At 39.5% G+C, this 27,250-nt stretch overlaps 1 protein-coding gene across 1 annotated transcript; it reads left to right on the top strand.

The window, feature by feature from the left end:
* Positions 1–202: 202 nt before the first annotated feature.
* On the top strand, positions 203–27,250 carry FAM180A (family with sequence similarity 180 member A). Its single transcript, XM_015866461.3, has 3 exons — positions 203–541; positions 24,071–24,171; positions 25,141–27,250. The coding sequence occupies exons 1-3, from the start codon at positions 466–468 to the stop codon at positions 25,480–25,482; spliced, it is 519 nt and encodes a 172-aa protein (XP_015721947.1). The 5' UTR covers positions 203–465; the 3' UTR covers positions 25,483–27,250.

Below are 27,250 nucleotides of genomic sequence, written 5' to 3'. Positions count from 1 at the left end.
GCTTTTTGACTTAGATCCAGGTTAGCACATACTGCCCTATGTTACAGAAAAGTAGCAACATATCTAGCGCTCAAGTGCATCCTTTAATGAAGTTTCTTGTGGCTATTTTATTGGATGAAAATAAATTCCAACTGGCCCATATAACAAATGAAACTCAACTACAAAAATGTAATGATATTTATTCTCACAGCTGCCAGCAAACTCACATGCACCATGAGTCATTCCAGATGTGAATAAAAACAAAGTCTGTCTGTAAAAGTAAGTTTCCTGATCCCGAGGAGACTTGGGTTGGGAGAGAAGCTGCACACTGAATTCAGCTGCACTCAGAAGATCAGACAGGTTCTCCTCCAAGGGGAAGGGGGCAGGGGGGCGGGAGGAAAAGCCATTTATTTATTCCTGAAGAGAAGGGAGGTAGGAAAGAAAGAAACTAATATATAGCTATACATACATATTTCAAAGAAAAGGATGCTTTGGAAGACTTTGCTGCTGCTGCTGTTCTATTATAGTGCTCATGCCACTGTAAACTACAAATGGAGTAGAGGTAAGATTTAAGCATGAAAAATTATTTAAGAGAAAACTTGAAGTTATTTTGCATTATATATGAATGTATAATTCAACCCTCCCAGATCTGGATTTTTTTCTTCATCAAATGGGTCACTTAAATAGATGCACAGAGAAATAGAAAAATGCACCTGCATAAGTGCAGAAAGGTAAAATGATATATATATATATATATATATATATATATTCTGCTATAATACAAACATATACAGGAAGTATCTGTGAAAAAGAAAAGAACTGTGCTCTTTTCTCACTTTCTCCTTTCTCTTTCTCCTTCTTCTCTTGAATTAATGGGAATTATAGGTCATGAAGCCTCAAAGCAAAAGCCTCTGCAGCCACAGGTGGGATAGTTCTCTACCCCATCAAGCAGACACCTGCTAATAGGAAACACAACAAAGCATAGTTTGTGCAAGGTGCCTAGAAATGCCTATGACGTTACCTTGATAGATTAGCATGCACAACTCAGAGAAAGCTAGCTAGGGTGTTACCAGTTTTCAGTGGCCAATACTATAGTTAGTCATGATATGTTTGTATTCATGTGTGTGAATAGTGATTTATGAAACTGTTTGGGAATATCAGATTGCATAGCACTTCTTTGACAGCTAGTGATGATTGTGGGTTTGTTTTGGTTTTGGTTTGTTTTGGTTTGTTTGGTTTCCTTTTTGTTTTTAAAATTCTTTCCTCTGATATTTGTCATGAGTCCTGTAGCTACTTGGTAAAGCTGCTGGAAGTGGAGAAAGTAAACATCTCCCAAAAGACATATGTTAATCTGATATAGAAAGGTACAGACTCTTAAAGGAACTGGATTCTGTTAAAAACAAAAAAGCAAATAAATAAACCAACAAAAAACCATCCAGGTGCCTCTTTCACTCCATAGTTCTGATCTTCCATGCTTCCTCATTAATGCTAATTCCTTTTCAATCTGTTATTTGGATTTAGTTTGAATTTTGTACGAGAGGCAGATTCTGAGTGAGATAATGATGAGATACAATTCTGCTCACTCTGTATCAACATTTAATTCTTCCTTATAGCTAGTGGGGACCTTCTAATAGGCCACTGACTTTTGACTCAGTGACAGGCTCTTCCTGCAGTTTTTCCATTAGCCTGTTGGATGATGTGGGATGAGTAATTATATTTTTGTGCATTTCACCTCCTTGACTGTTTAATAGAAGTAACAGCACCGATTGCTTTCATGTAATACTTTGATTCTCATGTAATTCTTTGATTTGTATTTACCTTTCCACTGAGGACACATGAAAAAGTGAGGAATTTAGAACTAAATCTGAATATTTGAAACAAATCTATACATATATACTTATCCTACATTTTGGAAAAAATAGGACATCTTTTCTATGAAGGAATAAATACATGGGGAGGGGTCCACTGCCATGAAATAGTCAATATGCAACTTAAGGTTGTTCTTTGTGTTTGCTAACTCTCTTACTTTAATTAAAAAGCAAAAACATAGCCACACAACTACAAAAGTCTAATTATTATCACCAGAACATTTAAAGGAAAGTATCAGAACTCTATGCTTCCTTTTGTGAAAGCAGATTATTTTTAAGCTGGAGGCTCTACAGCTTGATTTTAGAGACTTTGGAGGGAAGAGGAAATCCAGTCCCCATTGCAACAGGGAGTTCCTTTCTAGCAAATATTAGTGATCTGCTGAGGAGGAAGCCAGACTAATTCTCCACAACTGCTGGGATTTTGCTTTAAACCTTTGTTTTAAACGTTTGATTCTTTCAATAATAGCCACTTCAGAGCACCCCCACTCAAAATATCTGTCAGCCCAATCAGTCCTATCCTATTCTGCAATATTTACAGGGTGAAAGAACCTTCCAAAGTTGTAAATTACTCATAAACGTCAGAGGAAATCTGACTGAGTACTGAGGAATGACACACCCTTCTGTGCATTTATTACTCTTCTTTCCTTCCACAAGTGCCTGGATTAATCCCAGTTACTTAAATCTTATCCAACTGCTAGTCTGTGTTCTGCAGTAGAAAAGCAGACAGATCAGAATCTGGTCTGATGGAAATGAAATACAAATCTGCATATTAGCTTCATCTTGACCAGTAGTCCAGGCTGTTTACCAACCAGTAGGACAATGGGCCCTGATTTAATTAGCTACAGTTGATAGGTTGTTTTGTTTTGTTTGTTTGTTTGCTTTTCCCCAAATAAATGAACACTGTAAACTGGATAAAACAAAATCTAGTTTATACCTTTTATTTTTGAGGTATCTTCAATGCCCAGCTCTGTAAAAAAGTATTTATTCTTTGCTGAAAAAAACCAGCAAACGTGAGGAAAGATAAATATGTTTCAATTGACCAGTGAGTGGAATCTACAGTCTGCCACCTTTCCTTGCTTTTATTAGCAGAAGTGAATGGCAAAAAATTAAAACAATATGACAGAAAAATAGGAAAATATTTTTATTGCTTTTCTCCTTTCTTTTTTTCCCCACTTCCTCATCCTTTTGTAAAAAAAAAAATAAATAATAATAATAATAAAAAAAAAAGTAATAATAAAAAATGACATACTCTACCCAGTCTGTTTTGACCCACCTGTGGACAGTATTCCAGAAGCTACAGGCAAATCTCACTCACAAGGACTGATGTGTTCAGAATCCTAAAGGTATCTTGCACTATAATGCATTAGTGCAACCTCACCTTGAGCACAGGGAGCAATTAATGCACCACAATATGGAAAGGTCATAAAACTGTCAGAGAACATCCAAAGGAGATCTAAAGGAGGTCTATGAAGATGAAGAAGGAGGGCAAGGTATGTAAGGAGCAGCTGAGTTTCCTGGTTTTGCTCAGCCCAGAGCAGGGGAGCTGAGGCTGATGGGGGCTGCAGCTCTTGACAGGGAGCAGAGTGGTGGCGCTGAGCTCTGCTCTGTGTGACAGTGACAGGGCCTGAGGGAACTGCATGGAGCTGTGCCAGGGGAGGGGCAGCTGGGGGTCAGGGACAGGGGCTGCACCAGAGGGTGGTGGGCATGGAATGGGATGCACAGGGTTGTGGGCACAGCCCTGAGTGCCAGAGGTCAATGGGCATTGGAATACCACTCTAAGACACAGGGTTTGGATTTTGGGTGGTGCTTTGCGTTGCCAGGAGTTGGACTCACTGATCCTTGTTGGGTCCCTTCCAACTCAGGCTATTCTGCGATTTTATGATTTGAAGTGGTGACAGAATGATTGGAATCATCAGCTCAGCTTTCCTCAAGTCTTCTGTAGCCTTTGCTGTATGGTATTAGCCTCTTGCATTTGTGAAGTACACGTCTAGGGACAAAACATAATGTTAGGCCTCTAGTAAAGTGAATTTCCTATAGGATGGTAGAGGTGACATGTTATTAATTTCAGAAAGAAAACTAATAAATGTATGAACTGTAGGTGGAAAAAAAGAAAAATAAAAATAGAGAAAAATAAAAATAGCATACATAACTATGGTAATCTGAGCCAATATCGCTTCTTGTCATCCAGTTGCTTTTCTTGCACTGCTCTGACAACTACTAGTACACTAATGAGCAGAAATGAGTTTCAAGGCTACATTACAAGAACTGCCTATTCCCTGAGGAGAAACCCTAAGGCAAGTCTTGTTAGTACATTTCATCTCAGCTGGCAATATTTTCTTTAAGGGCTTCCCAGTTTAAATGGCGCACAGACAATGGCACACCAGTTCTCTGGTTGCTTAGGGAGAGAAGATGTAATGCTATTCCTTGTGGTTGTGGCTTCTTGGACAGTGAGAAACAGCAGTAGTGGTAATTGCCTCTCACTGAGGATGAAGTAGGAAATACTGGACAACAAACAATTGGAAGACATGAAAATTGTCAATGACAAAAGGGTATACTAACTATAATGACATCGATGAGGCTTCATGCTTTTGGCAATGGTTGTGCTGTGCCTTTCAGGATATCAGCATTATTACAGCCATATCCAGATTTACCTGGTCCTCATGCATTATTAAAAAGGAAAAAAGTTTTTCCAGACCATGGGAGGAGTAAATTGATCTCCTGATAGGCTCTCAGCAGAAGCAATTACTTGGAAGAAGAGAAGGTCCATAGTCTGATTTCTGAACGATGGTGGTTTGCTTTATTTTTTTCTCTAGTGTGGTGGTAACTGAGTTTTTGAGTTTGATGAAGCAGCTGCTGCATGAGAAACTCTCGCAGACTGCTTCTGCTGATAGGCTTAGCTGCAACAGACTGGCAGCTGTCCAGTGCCTAGAGAAGGAGGACTATGTAGACGACTAACTAACTGCTTCCAGAGAACCATCCAGTCCTTTTATCAGGAAGTAGAATTTAAACTTTTCTATATTGTGTGATCATACATATCATACCAGGTAGGTTGATGACAATTTTGCCAAATATATAAAAGATGAGTACCTTGTATTTAGGGTATGCACAGCATCTGTGGAATAGGATCACCTGGAACATCTGGAACCGGTTGCCCAGAGTGTGGTGGATGTTCCATTCATGGAGACACTCAAAGTCAGGCTCTGAGCAACCTGATCTAGCTGTAGATGTCCCTGTATATTGAAGGGGAGTTGGATAATATGGCCATTACAGATCCTTCCAAATCAAATGATTCTTTGATCTGCACACATTTATCCATATTTGTCTCTCTTTCCTCCAACTCATATTGCACAGTTACAGCCAGGCACTCCCTTTTCAAACAATCTCTGGGATTCCACCATTGAAAGTAATACTAGTCCAACTGTGCTACCCTGGTTGGTGTGAGGAAAAGGAACATGACTTTAACACAGCATGTAATTATGACATAAATGGTCAAACACGTACTCACATACACACTCAGAAGTCCTCAAGTATGCCAGGTCATGGCTTTGGCTTATTTTAAAGTCTCCAAAGGTTTGGCTCAAGAAAAAAAGGCAAATTACACAATCTGGACTGCATACAAAATCTTTTAAAAATGCAACATTTAATCACTTTGATTTTCATAAAGTTATTTTTATCCAAATCGTAAAACATGCACTGTGCATAAAACTATGAAAGATATGAAATATTATGGAACAGAGCCAAATCTTTCCATGCCTGGCTGTGTAAAGTATGTTCCTTCTCATGGAGAAAAATATTTCCCTTATCTCTGGCTCCCACATGGTCACTTGAAGAATTGCCTCAGATGTCCCACCTTCCCTGCTCGTTGGATCTATTACACTGACATCAATTAGCCTGATCAATCTGCTATGGAGGTTATTCCCACCTACCCTGAGTCTGTTTCACAAGCCTGTAACAGTTCCTGAGAATGCATGTTTGTAGGCTGTAGTGTTCTGGTTTAGAGGTTCATCTGCCTGATGCAAATGCACTAAATATTGCCATTGTATCTGCAAAAAGATGATGACACTGCTTGAATGGCAGTCTGGGACTGAAATTCAGAGGAATTAGCATTACAAATGGGTGACTTGAAGAAGGGAGTTTTTGTATCTAATTTTATTTCCCCAATTCCCTTGCAAAGAGTTGTACAAGAGATGAGTATAAATCTACATATATCATAGATCCAAATAATAGATCTTTAAAAAACATTAGGAAGGAGGCATTAGAGGAATGTTTCTCGCCCTTTTAGATGTAAGCAGTACACAAACACAAAATCATGTTTTGAATCAGGGAAAAAAAAAAGTTGAACATTAATGAATAAAGAAGGACATCTGCTCTGCACAGAGTATTGGGGAGCAGAGATCATAGACCAGGAGCAATGCTTAGCTGGATTCCTGGCAAGGTGACAATCACAAGCATGGCATGTGCCCATGGGAATGAGCTCTGCCTCTCAACAGGGTTTCACCTGGTTGGACCTAGTGCCACACTGATAGGACCATACTGAGTCTGGTTCAGACATCTCTTCAGTGGGAAGACAATTGAGGAAGGTGCTGAAAAGGGATTAATTCCTCATATCTGTAAAAGTTGCTTGGTGTTGAAAATAGATCTAAACTATAATAGTCCCTGAATGAATTTCACCTGAATAGGAAAAATTTCCAACAGAGCAGGGCTATAACTGTAATCAAAATCCTTTTTAGCACATCCTGATTCCCCAGGTGCTTCTATAGAGTAGACTTAATTAATTTAACCTGTAAGAAGATGACCCATGAATCAGAATTCACAATGGATACCTGAAACTGAAAGACATAAAAAAAGATGCTTCGTAAATGACAATTGCCCTATTGTAGGGCAATTGTGCTAAACTGGGATGAGATCAGAGGGAGGACAGATTATAGAATTTTTCACATTTCAGTTTAGATCACAGATTTTGTACTCTATAAAGTAGTCATGCTGCTAAAAAGGAAGGATCTAAATGATTCTGTGGCTCCAGTTGCCACAGGAAGCAGTCAAAAGTTGGGTAAAACTTACAGGTTATAGTGTCATAAATAGCTTGACAGAATCAAAAGCTGAAAGACAATTTTAATGACATCTGCGTCACTTTAGAGCACAAGGATACATCTGGTACTTTAGAACACAAGGAAAACAGGTAAGGTACAACAGTTTCTTCTTCAGTATGTGCTAGACTAAGGGAGATGCACAAGCTGAAAGTGGACCAGTAGAATCTTCCCAACAATCTCATTTCCATCCCAGTACAAGGACTGATGAGCCAGGAAGGCACTTTGCTACTAATTTGGTGATTCTTTTTAGAATTCTGGCATGCCTACACAGACTTCCATGTGTTTGTCTCAGTCCCAGACGTAGAACTGCCATGGGATCTGGATCAGTTTGCACATGGGTCCTTATCTCCTAGCCAAACTCTAGCTCAGAAGCAGCTCCTGCCATCAAAATTCCTCCTTACATTTTCAGACTGTAGTAACTCTTCTTTACCAAGCTGTTCTGAATGCACTGTTCCCGTCCACAGGTGAAGATGTTATGTCATAAATGATATAACTCACGTACACTTCCAAAGACTGCAGAGCTCTCCGAGTCCCTTCCTGTTTATCTTTTACTCCAATTCGGTGGCCCAAGATCCCGCTTGTATCTGACACTGTGTGAACATGCATAGAAAAAAAGTCTTTCCTTCTCCAAAGAACTTTCAGTGTAGTTAAGGAGGGGAAATATTAACATTTCTTTTCTTTATGAGGTGAAAAGTAATTGAATAATTTGTCTCAGATCTCTTCAGGATGACTGTGTGCATGTAGTCTGGTATGCTGGCATCACCGGTGATTTTTTTTTCTCCCCTCTTTGTGAAGCACAAAGTGTTTTGCTTGTTTTCTTGGAGTAAATCATGCCAGATTTAGCAGGAGGGTAATGACTTCTCAAGCCAAATGAAATCTTGTCAGAAGCACTGAATAGTACAGTGTCATTGAAGGGAAAGTCAGCAGGTCTTAATGAACATCATCAGGCTGCAGAGGCTCTGATTACTCAGATTGTGCCTGGCAAGATGTAAATCACTGAGGTAAAATGCAGAACAGTGGAACAATTAACTCTGCATGCAATGCCAGTGCTCGGGTTCACGGCAGGGCAAGACTCAGATGCTGGGCTGAGATCCTGGAGACCAACACTGAGCTCTGCAAAACCATGTATTCTTCCTCTGCATCCCACTGAAGGGAGCCTTTGGGATGCAGAGAACCTAGTGGAATGCGTGGACCCCAGGTGCAGGGAGTTGTATGAATCTTGGTCTGCTGTGTGTAAACCTGTCTGTAACTTGCTTTAAAAGCACCAATGTGTGCGAATTATCAGCACTGATGTCAGTGGGAGTTTTGCCACTGTCTTGAAGAAGCCTATGATCTTGATTGTTCTCTACAACTTAATTTCCTGTAATTGCAGTGAGTATGAAAATATTCCAGCCCCCAAGCGTTATTTGTTGGTTACAGTGTTTTTCAACAGAGTGGCACTTGTGTAGGTGAAGTTCATGCTGGTCAGCTACATGGAAAGCTGATGGTACAAAGTAGATAAGGAGATGTGTCAAGGTATTAAAAATTGGGGGGGGGGGAAGGGGGAAGGCAAATAGGATGAACTACAGGTAAAAGTTGCAGGCAGATATAGAGACAAAATTTCACAAAGGGACAGTCATCTATGGGGTTTTTACTTCCACTGAAAAAAAAAAAAAAGTAGAAGGGATCCTACATGCCTCTGTTTTCCCTGTGTCCCTCATTAACCCCAAATTCTGTTTTACTTGGCTGTTGCTTTGGCAGCTTTATGGTACATCCCCCGCATTCTTGCTCCACAAGAAATACTAAACTAGCCTGAGTCTACAACCTAAGTCACAGGGCTTCTTTCCTACTCAGTGCCTTATCCTTTGGCAGCAGCTCTCCCTGTATCCCCAAGGTGCTGTGGGCTGCAGCCATAGCCTGTATCTCTCACCTTACTGCTGCTGTGCTTGTGTCATAGAGGATTTTGTGCTGGGCTCAAGGCTAAAAAATAAAAATAAAAAATCAAAGGAGGAAGAGAGCAAAGTTAAATAAGCTCCACTATTCCCAGTTTCCACAAACATTCCTTTCCTGGCTTAGCTTGCTGGTTTGGCTTGGCAGTTCCCCAGTTCCCCTGAGATCAGCACACATACCGCTCGTCCTCTGGAAATTCCTCCCTGGCCACAGGGAAACAGGTCACCAGCCAGGATCCGGGCTCCAAATTCATGAGGCTCTCTCTTCTCAGAAGGAGCCAGGTGGGCAGCTGAAAAAGAGTTGCTCAGAAAGGGATAAATAAGGTCTTCAAAGCTCAGAGGTTATCTGGGGAGGAAATGGTGTGGCTGATAGCAAAGGTGGCAAATGAAAGGTGTTAATATGAATGAGAAGAAAAAAGGAAGAGAGAGGGAATTTGGAGGGACAGAAAAAATGTGATGAATATGGATAGGAAAGACTGAAGCATACATATGCTTAAGATTAGGGTAACATTCACCCCCTTGTCAGAATGGTATGCATCCCCATTTGAACCTGCTCTTCAGAAGATATCCATCTGTCACAGCTGGTCTTCATCTTATCTGTGTGATGCTCAGGCTCATGGGATGGCTGCATTCTTCTGGGTCTGGCACTGCCAGCCTCAGCCTCTTCCTCAGGGACACATTTGTTTCTGGTCCCCACCAGCCTCCCAGTGCTCCAGGATGTTGAGATACAGCCATCTGGGCAATTCACCACTGGTCATGGTAAAGTAACTACTAAAGTAACTAAAAAGTTACTACTGCTGAATTAGAAAATTGCCAGGGTCCTAACACCTCTCTTTGAGCTTTTAAAATTCTATAGGTATGAAAGGAACTCTTTACGCTGTCCAAGAAACAGCCTGTTTTTCACATGGAAGTTGAAAAAAGCATGTTCTTTACTAGGTTATGGGACTGCAGCATTCCCCAGTATGACCAATTGTCTTCTGCTATTAACATCAGTCACAGCAGCAGTAACACAGTTGTCCCTGTTTTCCCTCTGTCAGTCCCTTGAGGAATGGATCAAGTTCTGCAAGCCCTCATTTTCCTCCCTGGTTTCCATAATGCTCACAGCCATGACTTTATGTTTTTGTTTGTGCCTCTCTCTTAAGAGGCATAAAGTTATCTTTTATTGAATTTGTTTATTAAATGCAGATTCTCTGTCTGGGAGAACTGTTTTGACTTAAAACATCTAAAATAAAAGATGTTTAATGCATGCTTCATTTTCATTTATTGCTATTGTTCATAGCTTGGCACCAAACAAACTCCTTTTCCAGTTAAACACTACTTGTAGACATCCAAATATAGTACAGCATGTTTTAAGTGAAAGCATTCATTTTTCAAAGTAACAGCAACTTCTGGTTTTCTGGATTGCCATGCCAATTTGGCAGATAATTCTAATGACAAAAACGTATATGCAGATTGTTTTGATGCTTTATTCAACCAGAGTTTTTGCTGGGACAGAATTAGCTTGTCTTGGAGTTAGTAAATCCAAAACTCAGATGGCTTCTCACAAATATATGGAGTTAGAAAAGCAACCATGAGTTTTTCATCATTTGTGTTCCCCATAATGGGAATCACATACAATCAATTCCATTTAAGCTCAAGTCATGACGGGCAGTGCCAGCCAACAAGCATAGACCCAAACCTGCCTTCTGCCTCAAGCATGAGGTTCTTACCTAAGTTGTCTAAATCTCCTTCTTTTCTTCATGAGGTCCTTGTCTCTTACTGTTCTCTGTAAAATCAAGCCCTGATGCACAAAAAGAAGATAGCAGCTGCTTGGCTGAGGTCTGCACAACACTACATGTGGTGGATGGAGGGAATCTTCCAGGAACACAGGAAGCTGAGAGGAAGATTCAGTTATTTATCAGTGCAACTGAGAAAAACAAGGCAGACGCAATCTGACTGTCACATGGACTTGAAGCTTGTCTTGTCATAGTGTTGTATTTCTCATATTCACAGTAAAGAAACTTTTTGGGCTCCAGGTTATGAAGAAGCCCTACCTATTTTGTAAATTGTTAACCTTTAAGGATACCCTAGATTTCCCTAGAAAGACACTCCTTTTCTAGATAGAAATAGTATTTATGGAGTGGGCTGCTTGATGTCTACTGAGAATTTCTGGATGCCCTTCAAACAGTGAATGACTAATGCAGAGAACCATTGGTCCTGTCATGTCAGCCCTAATCCCTGTGCACGCTGCTCATGTCCAGCATGGCCCAACAGAGGTGAAGTCCAATACAAATATGTGGGAGCATACAGGGACTCTCAATCAAAACATCACTATCAAAGCAGAGCTCAGTTTCTACTTGCACAAATTTGTCAGTGGGGTAAACATAAGCAATTCATCACGTGTGTTAAATGCTCCATACTCATCCCTCCTTTCTATTTTTTGATCCAAATTAAAGATCATCACATCCATCTGTCTCTTTACAACAGACATAATGTCCTGTGGTTTTCATTTCATTTCTGATTGCATTCCTGTTGACAAACAAGGCAATAAACATCAAAGGAACAAATGTGTCTCCCCCAGCACTTCTGTGTATGAATGCTGCTGAACCCAGGGCTGGACATCAGTACCCCCAAAATGCTTTCCCATTGAAGTGGAAGAGTACTGACCTTCTAGCTACAATTCAGCTGAGATCAGCTATTTAATTGCATTTCATTTCATTTATCTTTTTCCAAAATTTAATTCATTTATTTTTGTTTACCAAATAAAGCATGTATTATCTACATGAAGTTATAAATCACCTTCTGAATGCCCCTTTCACAACAAACAGGAGCATTATCTGAAGACCAATGCAATGGGTCATGGCTGCTTGATCAGACACAGTGTGTATGAGGTGCTTACCCCACTATTTGCACTCTTCTTCCTTAATATCTATGCAGTTCTCAGGGGTCAAAACAATTTAAAGAGTACAGGGGTTCCCATATAGAAAGAAACATATGGGCCCAGGCTATCCCTACCTCATTTGGCAGTCATGCTAAATGTCAACCTAACATATGATTAGTTTGCTTTATGTGTAATGTGTGTTCCAGTTCCTCAAACAATGGTTGCCTCTCACCTACAATCCAGATCAATAATAACACGGTCATTATGTTACGTTACGATAGAATAAAATGGATATCAATCACATACTCAGATCCTGATGATCTCTCTCAGCTTCCCTTCATTACCACTAAGCTGAGGAAGAAGTGTCATGCAGAATTATCACATGATGTTTGATTTTTGCAAAGAGTGTTTCTTTAGTCACAAGACAACAGGGTCAGAATCATCTAAAAATGCCAGTCCACTAAGTGTATACCTATTGGTAAAAGCTATTCTAAGCAAGCACAGTCCATTATGAAATCTTCAAAGATTTCAAATTAGTGAGAAGAAAGCCCAGATCTGGGTAAAAGCATGTTGATATTCACAATCTAAGTATCACAATAACTTCTCTGCATTGATTTTCTACAGTCCAGTCACATCTTCTTTTCCTGCCCCCCAGTCAAGCTGTTTTTCCTTAAAACTTACTTAGACTATTTTCCTGGAAGCAAAATTCCATTTTACAAGTTCAACTTAAAAGACTCTAGAACAGACTATATGGATAGGAAGAAAAGCTCTGAAACAAATATCTGAGACAAACTGGCAGGGTCTTCTTGCCTGGGCACCATTGAATGACGACCTCTGTAGCTGACAGGAAATGGAATAGCAAAAGCTGTAGAGTTTTGAATTTTCACCAGTTTCAGGAGATGCTCCCAGTGTTTGGTACCTTTTAGGTCTTTGGAAGAAACAACATCCTATCCATCAGGTCCATATATTTCAAATTTGGAGAGAAGAATGTCATGGGAGATCATGTAAAAGGTCTTACCAAAGTCTAGAGAGATTACATCAGTGGCTCTATTGGAGCAGTTATTCCATCCTAAAAACTTTCTCTTCACATTGATCCTAAACACACCTTTCACAGCACAGGGCTCTTTGTGACCTGGCTGTCTACAGCACAGCATCACAGGGCTAGTGGTTATAGCTCAGGTCATTTGAGGACCTAGTTCTCGGTGTACAGCTGCCTTAAGCAGATTGCTGTACTCGGGGTCCTGGCAGGGCTTTCTGAATTTAATGAGGAATCTAGTTGTATATCTGTCTTGGCTTTATATAGACAAATTATGAAACCTGAAAGATCTAGGAACATTCAAATTTTAGGAGAGTGTAATGACAGAGAAAGGTAGAAAAATGTCAACTTTGTAAGGTGGAAATTTCATGTGTGTGTGAAGTTAGGGAGGCAGCTATAAAATTAATTCATTTTGTAGTTATCCTTCAAATTTCTTTGATATGTTTCTGACAATACAGAGACTGATGAAATTCTGCTAGCCCACCATTTCTTCTGCACATTGAAATCTACCAATGTTTTGTTTTTTTGTTGTTTTTTTTTTTTGTTTTTTTTGGGGGGTTATTTTTTTGTGGATGATTATATTTGAGTTCCATTAATTTTTAGTATTATTTTTATGGAAATGCAGAAAACAGCACAATGGGGCCCAGACATTCAGAAACATAACGTGACTCCATCTTCAGCTCTCAACTACTTTCTCAGACTTCTTTATCTTCACTGCTAGAAAACACACAATGCTTTGAAAATACATTATCCTCAGAAATAATTAACTTCTTTATGAAAAGGACACGATATCCCTCTGTTTTTTGTTTATCTGGTAATGTTGATTTATACATTTTTACTATCCAGCTCATATTCTTGTTATTAAGAAAATCATCAGCAGGTGCACTGACATCTGGAGCTCAATGAACAGCTGGGAAGACAGCTGGGTTTTCACTGTTGTTGAGAAAAGGTGAAATCCTAAAGTAGAGGAAGCAGACAAATGAGTTTTATGCATTCTCCTCCTACTGAGGAGTTTGGATGGAGATGTGAAAGAAGGGGAAAGAAAATTTTGATTCAGTCTAATCTGAGGGAGAATAATTGATGAAAATTTTAATGTTTATTTGTCCTCAGTTCTGAGCTGTGATACTTATAGTCAGTGTGAGGAACAGCTTGTCATTTTGCATGTATGCAGCTATATATGGGTGAGAAGTTCATGCACAATTTGAATAATAAATATTTTGTTAACAGTTTAATAGCAGTTCCTAGTTTGACAGTTACACACTGGAATCTACTTGCTGGTTGAAGGCATTCACAAATAGCTTAAATGAATAATTTCAATGACCCCATCTTTTCTACTGTTTCTCTTCACCTCAGCTAAAAGCTCCACAATCTCAGTGGAGCAGTTCCCACAGTAAGATTCACTGCAGGATAACCGAATCAACAGCAGCAAGAATCTCATTATTTTCTTTATTCTGAAGATAAACATATGGCCATAGATTTAAAGGCAGAAAGCCTATCTATTTTTCAGTTTGGCCACATGCGTAGACTTTCATGCAGTGACCTTTACAATAGGTCCAGTGAATTGTGTTTTATTAGTGCAGAAAAGACTGGGACAACTGGAAGGCATCATGAGACAGAAATCTGTTAATTCTCTTATTAGCATGTAGTAGGGGACGGGCATTCTCCTGGTTGAAAAGGCAGGCAAATCTCAAAAAGAACTTCTAAATCTGTGTAATACTGGTTGTCTAACTGATAACCAAGCTATTATTTTACTTTCTGAATAGACATTTTATAAAATTAGTCCACAACAGCCTGAAGAAACTGAACTGCAGTTCATGATTGTGAAAAAACACATCCTGCTCCCTGCTTGATCTGTGGTTCAGACTTCACATTTGATTCCTTTCTCAGCATTTGGGCTTGGAATAAAATTTAGATATGTCCAATTTTCTCTCTTAAAAGATAAGGGGAGTATAAGCCTAGAAGAGAAGGAAATTGTCAACAGCCTGTTGTCCTGCAGCCTATCCTCATCTCTGGCAGAAGCAACTGCACTAAATGAGCTAGCCATTCTCTAAATGAGCCCATGAACTTGATGGCTAGATCAAGGATAGGTCCTCTGCTTTTCTTAACCAGGGCTCACACCCATCCTTACATCATTCAAGATCTGGAATCATCACCAAATGTCCTAACAGCTGTTGGACCACATTTCACTGGGAGTTGCTCACAAGGAGGAGCACTGCTGGCAGAGCAGCTGTGAAGGGGAATAAGGGAGCTAAAAGCTACCACAATTTTTTGGTCTTCTTTCATCATTCATTCACAACCTGCCAGATTCCTGGCTTGGCTCACTGTGCGGCTCCACAAAGCAGAGTTAGCCCAAAGGAAAGGAGGGAGAGCATGGCTGGAGGCAGACACACGGGACTGCTCCTTGCAGCTGGAGCTGGGCTGAGGTCAGCCTCAGCAAAAGCCTAGCCACACTGTCACCTTTTTCCTGCCTGGAAACCAAAGGAACCTGAATGAAAAAGAAAGTACAAAAAGATGCTACTCGACCCTGTAAAACTGGCGCCTAGCTGCACTTTTCCCTCCCTCCCACTCTTCATGGTAGAATTGGAAATAGATTCGTTCGTCATTATATCACCTCATTTGAAGGAAACAATTTTAAATGGTTTAAGATTGCTTTCTGTTTTCCCATTTCACAGGGGCACTTGTAGAGAAGTTTTGGAAAGCACTGTGATGCAAAAAGGAAAGGACAGGGGGACCCACAGTAAGAATGGAAATACAAAGCAATATTTTTTTTCCCACCTTTAACTGAGGTGGGAAAATATTGTCTCTTTGTTATGTCAGTGCAGCAGGGTTAGTATTGTCTTTACTGCTGCATTTCACTCATATATTATACTGTCCACTACAGCCTATCTCCAGTTCCTAACTATGTCAGTAAAATGAAGTACAAAACATTTCACTTCTCCAATTCAGTTTCTCTGTGTATATCTTTTTCTCTTCATCTCTGCTTTAGCAGCTTTGCTCCAATGTATTAAAAGCTTATTTGGGACATCTGCAAGATTTTGTAAGCATAAATAATTCCAGGCAGGGATCCCCTCTTTATGACCAAGGTAAAAATAAATAGCACAGCATACATTTCTCCAGGCTGGGAACAAATGAAAATGCTGCATAATGGAAATTCCATGTAAAGAAATAAATTTTGAGACCCTTTCAGCTGGTTGATGCTAGTCAAATATTCCAAACCATTCACATTAACTGTAAAAAATATACTGCTACTCTCAAAGTACAGGCTCAGATGGACTATTTCCTTCTCCAGTAGTATGCATTACTGTAAATAGATCTTTAAATTTGATCTTTTTAATACCCCTTTAAATTTCCTTCTTGTGCCAGGTGACTAGAAAGGCTACTGCCTTTGTTTAATGTAGGAACTTCACTATACACAAGCTAAAATAATATAATCTAATTTAGTCTGGTCTAGTCTGAGCCAGTCTCCTATGGTTTAAAGTAATATATCACGGGGTAGTTATGAAATTTAGAATTATAAGGTACGTTGGATCCTACTGTATAGAATTAAGACACCTATTTAGAAAAGGTATCCTTTTTTTTTTTAAAAAAAAAAAAAAAAAAAGATAAAATAATGAAGTGTAACTTTGCAAGAACTGATTAGGTCATTAACAATGAAATTATGTGCAACTTGTCATTAATTCTAAGATTTTTAAACTTTTTTCTTCCCTAAAAACTGTATTGGCTGTTGCTGTTTTTCATAGGGAGACCTCCTCTTCATATCTATACTGACAACAGTCAGACTTCCAGGATGGATCCTTTTTCTTTTTAACGTTCAATTTATAACTAAAGAGGAAATAAATGCCCATTCTCACTTCTTGCCAGAAGGCAGAAAGAAAAAAAGAAAAAAGGGGAAAAAAAAAAAAAAAAAAAAGGAAGAGATCATTTTCATTTTAAATTGCATTCTTAGGAGCTAATATACCAGCATTCTTAGGAGCTAATATACCAGCAATATGGAGCTAAAAGTACAAAGACAAAAATTCTCTTGGTAGTTGCTTTTAAAAATGTGCAAGTTCATCTTGCTTTGTAATTAAAATGTCTTCTCCATCTCACTGTTGTGCTCTCCTGAGGGGCAATGGGATTTCATGTCCCAGTAATAGAGATTTTAATGTATTAAAGCTGGAATGCACAAGCCTTTGCATAGAACTTATTGTCATGGGAGCTACTTGTGTGAGTAACTGCAATTCCACATACAGATTTCAGAAGCTGGCCTATAGCAATGCAGTGGTTTTCCTTGTCTTTATATTTTATCTTTATATATATATATTTTTTTTTAATTATTTTTTTACGTGCTTCCCTGCTTTCAGTTCTTCTTATTCTTTCTCCAGATTCCCATTCATTTTATTTCTCCTGAAAATTGTAAAATTGTTCAGTTGTTTCTAATACAGCAGTTTTGATGCAGAAAAGCAAAATGTCTGAAAGTGTAAAGAAACCATGCCTGAGCACCCATCACAATGCTGGCCAGCTAAAACTCATTTTCCCAGGAGAGACCGTAGGCATAGGACACCTTAAACATCTTGCATACATCCTTCTGGGGACAAGGCCAAACAAGAAATAAAGATGGTTGAAGTTACTACACATGGACCTGCTCATTTCTTAATAACACTCTACGTTCTGTGGACTACAACACAACTTTTGCTGCCTGCTGCACAGATCTCACAGGCTGCCACCACTCCACTATGAAGGAAGTAACCCTTCCAGAATCAAGATGTGCCCCACAGCCTGAGCAGGTAGTTTCTAGGGGCAACAAAATAATCAGTGACTTTGAATGACTGCAGGAAAGTGAAGGCACAGATTTCACAGTTTGAGGCAGTTAATTTGTGATATTCGGTTGTTACTCTACTGATGGAGAAACTCATCCCAAATTAAAACTGTTTGTGTATAAAACATACTCTGGTCTGATTGCAAACTCTCATAAACAAGGCTATCAAAGAGAAACATGAAACAAAAAGCTTTCCTAAAGGGCATGCAGACTTTGATACTCATTTGTTCTTTTCTGCAGTGTTATGTCAAGAAAAAATGCAGGGATGAATGTCAAAGCAGTACTTCCACCATCCATCTCCAACAGTTGTTACCAACAAATATCTTCTCTAGCAGGATCCTTGGGTGTGCTGAGATCCATTTAGTCCCATCCTACACAGATTAGACAAAAATATCATAACACCAAGAAAATTTCCATCTCCCTCATGGAATTAGAATATTTATTCATTCTTTTTTTTCCTAATCATGTGCTTTTTAGACTGTAAATGGAATATAATTCAAACACTGTGTGTTCTCCAAGCTTGTCATAAAACAGAACAAAAAATAATAGCCAATGAACTGATTTTTTTTTCTTAATGTTTTACATAATTTACTGTGCAATCATGAGCAATAATCTATAAAGTTTTACATTTTCATTTCATTTAATATAGGAAGCAGCATATTTATTTCCATGCATAACTACAGTCACAGTACTGGGAAGCTCTTGTAGTAATCACCTTTATTCTCTGCTTTTACCAAGAGAACACATCTAAATAAATATAAATTGTTGTCATTATGCTTTGGGTTGCATTAACTTCTTTTTATTGAGAACTGGAAGTCATGACTTCAAAAGCTTTAGGCAAAAAAGGGAAAATTGGGAAAATTTTGCTGTGAGGGGTCAAGCTGGATGTACTACCAAGCAATTTCTCACAACTAAGCAGTGGAACTAGGTGATTCTATCATTCTATGATGACAACAAATGTTTATCACAAGGCTAATGAGGTCCAGAAAATTCTGGCCCAGTTCTTAAGAAATGTGAAAGTATCATTAAAACAAATCATAGAATCATAGAATGGTTTGAGTTGGAAGGGACCTTCAAGATAATCTATTTCCAACCGCCCTCTAGACCAGGTTGCTCAAAGCCCCATCCAGCCTAGCCTTGAATGCCTCCAGGAAGGTGGCATTCACAACCTCTCTAGGCAACATGTTCCAGAGTCTTGCCACTCTCACAGTAAACAATTTTTTTCTAATATCTAGTCTAAATCTACCCTCTTCCAGTTTAAAGACATTTCCCCTTCTCCTGTCATTACCTGCCCTTATAAGAAGTCCCTCCCCACTCTCCCTCTCAAAGAAATCTCAAAGCTGTTGTGAGCTAAATAGTTAGAAACAGGCCAACTAGTTGGCAAACCCTACTGTAGCTGTTGTTTAGAAACCTGGTTAATGCTTAAGGAGAAGTGGAGTTGAGTTAGCAGTCATGCAAGAGTGGCTACACTCCTGCAGTGAACAGAATGGAAGAAGATGGGTAGTCTTTAACTATTTTTTGAGATCACTTTGAGTCACCTTCAAGACTAGACTTGTTGGCTGATCATCAGCTCTAAGCAGATCAGTAGCAAACTTCAGGGCACAGGATGAAGCCGCTCAAGCAGGTGGGTTGGAAGCAAGTGTGCATATTCAGCGTTCACATTCGCTGCTGAAAAGCACCGCCCATGACCTCACCATGCTCACATCCACTGTTTGGCTTCAGCAAGTGTTAATGAATGTTGTTGGATGCCATTTTTTCCACACAGAGGAATTCAGTTCCACACCTTTCAGTAATTCACACTTCCATGTCAGACACCATTTGTCAGACTGTCCTTCTGCCGCCATCTGTCACATGGCAAAAAAAATATAATGGAAAACCGGTGAAAGGATTCAACCTATGCTGCCATACCAACAACATCAGCATCTGACATCATGGGCCAGTATAATAAAATAAGAGGCACTACTTTGAAAGCAGCTCTCATATAACTGATTTCAACAATAATAATAATAATAGTAATAATAATAAAACAAAATAATAATAATAATAATAATAATATAATGATTTCAATAAGATTAATCAAAACCTTTTTGTTCCACCTCATCTTCATACATGATATGCTTTTTATTATGTGACCACACAGTGTTAGCACAGAAGTACCTGTAACTCAGTTGGAGATCATTCAGTACATTGTAATAAAACTAAAAAGAACCAGAAGTTTCTCCATTTCATTACAGCTCTGGGTTGTGCCTTCTCTGTCAGTACTGATCAGGGTTCTCTTCAGACATTCACAGTCACTGAAATGAATCATCTGTATCACCACAAAATGATGCACATTGGTCTGCATCTTTTTATGACAGGGAGAAGAAAATGGCTAAGAAACGGTAACTGTTTTGGTGAAGGAAAGAGGTGGTAGCTAATCTGCTATTCACTGATGTAACTCACCTAAATTATCTCAGGTATGGAAGTAGATGAGGGTGGAAGTAAGGTCAGCAGAAGAATTTAAAGTGGAACTTGCAATCAGCAAATGCAGAAACTTGCTGCAAATCATTCCCTGTCTCAGTTTTTGTGCTAAACTTATAAGTGTTTTATATCAGTGTGACAAAAGTCAGAGAGCACTGGCTCTAAATGCTCACTTGGTCTCTGAGGAATTTGTGAATTCATGGAGAGACAGTAGAAGGATTTAACTACTGTGTGGGAAGAGAGAGAAGGAGAAGGAATACAATAAAATGTGGAGCAGGAAAATCAGATCACCATGGCAAATACAAATGAGTTCAGAAAGAGTTTCTGAGTAGAGTTTGTAAGAGCAGTAACAAATTTTAATATGCTTTGGGAACAAGATAATGAGATCGGGGAGTCAGTGCTAATCTGACCACTATAGAGGAGTGGTTCTGATATGCATACAAAGCCCTTCCTCACAACACAGTAGCTCAGGCCTGTGTCTGTTTGAATCTCCTAACCTAATCCATGTTATCCTGGGAACAGTTGGTTAGGAAAACCCAGCTGCCTTCCGTGATGTTACTTATGATTCTGTAAGTAGGTCAGTGTTCAGTCAATAATACATTATTCAGTAGCCTGAAGATTTCTTAAGTTAAGCATTTCTGTTTGGGTGGTGATGGGCTGAATCGGAAGTCTTCCTGCCAAGGTCTCTGGTAGGAATCTGCACTTGGCCTGAAAGCCAAAAGTGATCAGTATGATGATAATAAGCATAACAGCACCAAAACAAGATTCCATAGACACATTTTCCATGGCTCATGGAATATCTGGGATGTAATCCATCTGCATATGTGTGGGTACTCTGCATTCTGGGGTTATTTCCATTGAAAGAGCATATAAAAGATACAAAAATGAATCGTCATCATTATGGCCTGGATTTCTGCCAGCTGCTTAGTAATTAGAAATTTAATTGCCCAGTGATAAAAGTTTTAATTACTTGGCAATTAGCACTTGAAGTTTCAAGTGCATCACAAACACTCGATTGCATTCCTCAACTGCCAATAATGAAGGATGAAATAGCTCTAGGATATCTTAGCAGAGCTTTCAGAAAGAGGGATGAACAGCGATGATAGAACACTAGCAAAAAATGTGGATAGTCCTTCTTGTCAGTAGCCCGTTTGTCTGGGTCAGGAGTGGTGAGGCACTGAAGCAGGTTGCTCAGAGAGACGGTGGGTGCCCCATCTCTGGGGACACTCAAGGTCAGGCTCTAAGCACCCTGATCTATATGTGTGTGTCCCTGTTCACTGCAGGAGAGTTGAACCGGATGGCCTCTAAGGGTCCCTTCCAACTCAAATGATTCTACGATTCTATGAAAGCCAAACTGTTGGATAGCTAAATTCTCTTCTCCAAGAGCAGGAAGGCTGTAGGGAGGATGCTAGAGAAGAGGTTGCTACCAATACAGGGCATATTCACTGCCAGGTTAAGAACAGCCCTAGGTGATGCCTGTCCTTTTGATCACTTTCTCCCACAGTCCTCCAAACACAGGGTCAAATGGACTAGATCTGAACTGTCTCACTACAGGAAGGCAAGCTCACTCCCAGAGCAGAACCTTCGGTCAAATTGTGACCTGTGCCATTACTTGATGCATTCGATCTTTCAGGCTTTTAGTCACATACAGTGCGAGCACCATTCAGTTTCTTAAGAAAGTTTTAATTTTAATTCTCATAGATTTAATATGAAGCCCCTAGCTCTGGAGGAATCAATAAATTGTCTGACTCCCATCATTGCAGGATTTGCAAGGGTTGCTCTGAAAGTAATGCCTTCTATTTTATTATGTTGGTGCATGACACCAGCGGCAGCTGTTGGTGGTATGGCAGTAGAGGCTGAACCTTCCACCAGTATTTCATCATATTTTATTGGAATGTGAAAAATGGCAGCAGAGGGACAGTCTGACAAAATGGTGTCTGACATGGAAGTGCAGATGAAGCAAACGTGTGGAACTGAATTCTTCCATGTAGAAAAAATGTTACTCACTGACATTCATTGATGCTTGCTAAATGTTTATGGAGACCAAACAGCGGATGAGCACAGTGAGGCAGTGGGTGGTGCAGATTTTTACAGGTGCAGCATGCAGGCTCTTGTTCATGGCTGGCAAAAATACATAGCTAATGGTAGTGACAATGTTGAAAAATAGTGTTTTGTACTTGAAAATTTGCCACATCAAACAGTGTTATTGTGCTCTTTCCATCTGTTGTAGTTTCCATGGAAATAAATAGGAGGCATTACTTTCAGAGCAACCTATGTATTTACAGTTTGTAGTATCCAGCTGAAGTTTTGTGTTTTTTTTTATTGCAATATCACAAACTATTTTGCCTATACTACATTCCCCAGCTAACTCAAGTCGCAAATACTCCCTCCTGGGTCAAGCATGAACTACTTTATACCTGGTATTATCCAATTAATTTCCCATATGCCAGATAGCAAAGGTCCTAATTAAGTAAATCTCTTAGGGCCTAGTTTCTTTCTCCTGGAATTACTAGAACTTAAATATCATTAACAAGTCAAACTTTAACAAAGTCAACAGATGGCATCAGTCCAGGAAGCAGGACTACATTTAGGCTACAGTGTTTAGGAAGAACTGCATATTTGTGATCTGCTTCGGTAATCAAAGAAGAAAATTATGTGAGGAATTGTGTGGTCAGGGAGAAGGGACAATTTTTCCACAAAATAATTACAGATACTGCAGAATTTTTTGCATGTCCAGCAAAGAGATCTTTAAATAATATTCATGTTTTCTACAGTGTGCAAAATCCATCATGAGGACTTTGGCAAAACAAGACAAAATTGATCTAGTAAAAATATTTCATGGAAAAAAATATGGTAGAATGAGGATGCAATTAAACTTCTCAAAAATTTAAAATAAGCTGAATGTTCTATTAAACGTTACTTGTAAATATATATATGTATACATTGAGATGGAGAAGAGAGGAGGGAGACAGTGAGGGAGATCATAGTGTCTTCCAATAACTTTTTCTCCTTTTTTAAACTGTTTTCCAAATTTAGCTACTGTTGAAAAACAGTGAAGGTTTAGAAGAGAAGCTTATGAGAAAATGAAGCAGTAGTCATGCAAGCACAGCTTTTAAAGAACACCCCTTCCTTTTCCTGGGTATTAGAACTAAATCCACCAAACCCTAAACATCAACATCCAAATCATATGCATATAACACCAAATGGAATATTTTTTCCCCTAAAGTCCAAAAGGAATTTATACCTTTAAATAGTACTTAGCCAGTAAATATAGTAACTCAAAGCCTTTAAGTGGCCTGTAATTCCACATCAGATATTTTCTATACTCCTGACTATCAAGGTCATTGATTCTACAAAGTCCTTTTCCCAGTGATGTGCTGGGTTCAGGGGATATATTTATTCTTGCTTTCTTATTTCAATAGTGTATTTTGAAGAAGTGAATAAATATCTGACTGTTGGCTGTGTCTAGCTTTAAGGCTGTGTAGTATTAAGGTCATAATAAATTGGGATTCACCTCACTGAATGTAGCTGTCTTGTGCAAGCTGGTACCAGGCTTAATGAAGAGATATAAACATCTCTGAAGGATGAGTCACTCCTTCCAGACATAAATACCGGGGACAAATGAGGTAATCTAGGAGCTATCAAGTACAGAAAGATCAGCTTCTAGACAGCAGAAACAAGGAGAAATGTAACATCTTAAGTGTGACAGCTGGAGTACGGCCTGAAGAACACAGGTTGTAAGTAGGGTCAGCATTGGTTTCCCCTTGCTGAACAAGGAGAGGAACACACATTTTAGGCTGTGGTTCAGTGTCCCAGGCCTGAATCATAAATGACTCTGCTGGATACTGGATGCAAGACAAAGAGCTGGCCTCTTCCTCCAGCATGTTACAATCAAAACAGTCTATGCAGCCCATTTATTTATAGTGAGAAATTACACTTTATAGTGTTTTTGTAGTGAGCAGTGATTTAGTTCAATCAACTACTGAAAAAGTCCTTCTTTCCCAAGTTTGGCACCCTATAGAATTTCTCTTTTCCCATTATTATTTTCCAGCCATGCTTTACCCAGCTGCTCAACGGTTGAAGAGGTCCTCAGCTGCCTTCCTTAATCCAGTGCTACAAAACTCCCTGGAAGATGTGGTTCTGCTTTATGAGGTTCAGTATATGAGAGCAAATGGTACCTCAAGTACTAACTAAATCTGAGCTTACTGTACATTATGGAATTATCTATTATCTGTCTTCATTCCACCTTTACTCATCCCAGCTATAAACCCACTGCTGACTATATACTACCTCATCAGAAGGGAGAGAACAGACATATATACACCGAACTCAGCTCTTTCAGTACTTAAGCAGACAGCAGCTGCCTGCAGTACTTGAAGTGTGGGTTCTAGCTCCCAGACAGGGACAGGGAAAACCAGAGCAAACAGCTTACCACTGAAAGTAGCTTTCTTCCAGAATAATCATATATTAACAACACAGTGTATTTTAATTCATTGGTCTGAGTCTCAGTCCCAAATTAATTGTTCAAACAATTAAAACAACCAGTATCGATCACTGCAAAGTAACTCCAAGAGCATGACTGTTTCTTTTCAGTTATTCATGTCCTCTTCTGCCCAGCAGTGGAGACTACAATTGTAACACACAGTCTGGAACAGCGTTGTATGATTAGCTAAGGGAAAGTAGCCTGACTGAAGAATGGGCATGGGACAAATCTAGCTATCCTACACCTTCAGAAACTGTCACTGGTTGTTCAAGCAAGGAAGATGGGCTGGGAAGACACTGCTGTATTTCCTGGTTGTGTTGCTGCCTTCGTGTCTCTAAACCCCATGTAATACCAGCAGCAGCATATGCCTGTTTTGTACAAAAGAAGGCTACCTGCTTTATGCTCTTCCTCTCTCCTTTCCCCAGAGCTGGTCTCTTGTTTCACTAGTGATGTAATAGAGAGGTCTGACATTCACATATAGATTTTCTGATCTGCTCCAGCTTCAGCCAGTGGCACGTGAGGTTTTTCTTCATCTTACCTATAACAAAACCCTAAGGACATGTTGTTAATTCATGTTAACTCTTCATAGAGTCTCTTGCAGAAGATAAACAGCTTTCTGTGTTCTGATTTTGTGACAGTTTCTTTTAGCTGAGCTTGACATTGACAAAGGTCAGAGGATCTCCATCAAAGATGAGGAGCTGGCTTCGCTGAGGAAGGCTGCTGAGTTTGACACCATCTGCAATGAGGTTATTCCCAAGAGCATCACAGAGATCCGCAGGCTGAGTAGCAGGCTGTCCTCTTATCCAAGAGTCCTCAAGAAAGAAGACTTTGAAAGGACAGTGCTGACCATGGTCTACACAGCCTACAGGGCTGCACAGTCCCAGGGACACCAGAAGGACACTTGGGCAGAATCCTTTGTCAATCTTTACAAAGCGCTGAAACACGACTTGATGTTTCCATACAACAAACAGTCATCATAGAAGTAGACTCACAACAGCAGCTACTCAGCCACTTCTGGTTGATAAGGGGCACACATAGCATGTCCACCGCTTCGTTTTATGAAAGGTTTAACAGCCTGCTTCATGAGAGATTATTTGTTTTCTAGCTCCCTCTTGTGGAATTCACTTTATAGATACATGTTAGACGGGGAAAAAACTTGTCTTCAAACTCTCTCCAGGTTTTTTTTTGTTCTGTTTTGTGATAGCTTTGAGTCATTTTCTGTAAAAGAAAAAATAAGAAAGTCTGATATATATCCCAGAAAGATATGCCCTAATTTCATCTGTGTGTTTCTTATAAACAATATGCACATGTGCTGGAAAATGCTGCTTTCTTCACGGAGGAAATAACTTCATATTTCAGCAGATCAGTAAAAGAATGCTAAAAAGAGATGCAAAGGCCCTCTGTAAAAGGAAGAGGTTTCATAACTGTCAGCCTCCAGAAATTATGGCAAACATATGCATTCCAAATATCCCTGTAAATAAGCACAGTCTGACTCACTTCATTTGGCTGAGCCAGTTTTTAATCACAATAACATTTGCAGAAGACAAAGGACATTGTGACTACCAGCAGCAAACGGTGCCTGTAAACATATTTCCTAGTCCCCAGAACCACCCTCTTCAGTGTCTTTCATTATTTGCACATGACTTTGCTTCTGCTCCTTTATTTCTGAGTTGAACATGGATTTATCCTCTGTGGAGTAAAAGGCAAAACAAAAGCTCTATTTAATTTAATGATAACAATTTATTTTCTGATTCTATCACTTGAACTTAGATCATCTAAACCAGTGCGTCAGAATCCCTCTGAGGCAGGGGAAGAAGGCGGATTAAAACATACATGGTGCTGAATTCATAAGTGTGGCTCATTTCTGATTGTAAATTATACTGTTCACCTGTGTATATGTGTGTGTGTTTGTGTGACTGTGTGTGTGTGTACATGGAAGAATACTATATTATTCACTCAGGAAATAATTATATCCAAGCATCTGGAAGGAAAGGTTGTTCTTCAGCTCAGTGGTGGGAATACTGAATGTGGAAGCAGAGGAAAAGCGGTACTCGTTTATTGCAAAGCCTGTTTGTAGAAGTAGTGCAACAGATTACTATAAACTGTTAAAGAAAAATTGTGGAGGATGTAGCTTTAATGGACAGAGAAAGGACATACTCTTCAAACTCTGTCCACAGGTTATTTAGATGCTGTTTCTTTATCTCACTCTTCCACAGTGTATGAAAGAGATGAGCATGTATCATCCTTTTATACCAGCACTCTCTCTTTCTCCATATACACAGTTTCTCAAGGAGATGAGTCCAAATCAAAAAAAGCTGAGACTGTAAAGGATGGTTGAGGATACCAAACCAATTTCTGAGGCATGATTAATTGTTTATATATCACAGATGTGATGTACTTCCACACATCGGCTGTGGGTGCCCCATCCCTGGAGGTTTTCAAGCCAGGCTAGATAGGGCCCTGGGCAGCCCAATGTAGTGGAAGGTGTCCCTGACCATAGCAGGGGTGTTGGAACTGGATGGGGTTATGGTTCCTTCTAATCCAAACTGTTCTGTGATTCTACGATTGTATAATGTTGGGCAAATGGAACAATAAAATCTGTGTCTCTTAACAGGAATACTCCAAGGGCTGGAGAAGAAAAAGCCCATCCAAAGCCATCTGGTTGCAGGAAAAAGAAATACTGTGATCAGTCAGAGCACACTGGGTTTGGCAGTCGCTTGTGGGAATATGGACTCACAGCAGCCTTAG

The sequence above is a fragment of the Coturnix japonica genome, chromosome 1 (assembly GCF_054131305.1).
Source record: "Coturnix japonica strain WE chromosome 1, WE-NBRP24, whole genome shotgun sequence".
In the NCBI taxonomy this organism is placed as follows: domain Eukaryota; kingdom Metazoa; phylum Chordata; class Aves; order Galliformes; family Phasianidae; genus Coturnix; species Coturnix japonica.
The sequence above is the reverse complement of the archived record's forward strand: the minus strand, read 5'-3'. Positions and strand labels throughout refer to the sequence as shown.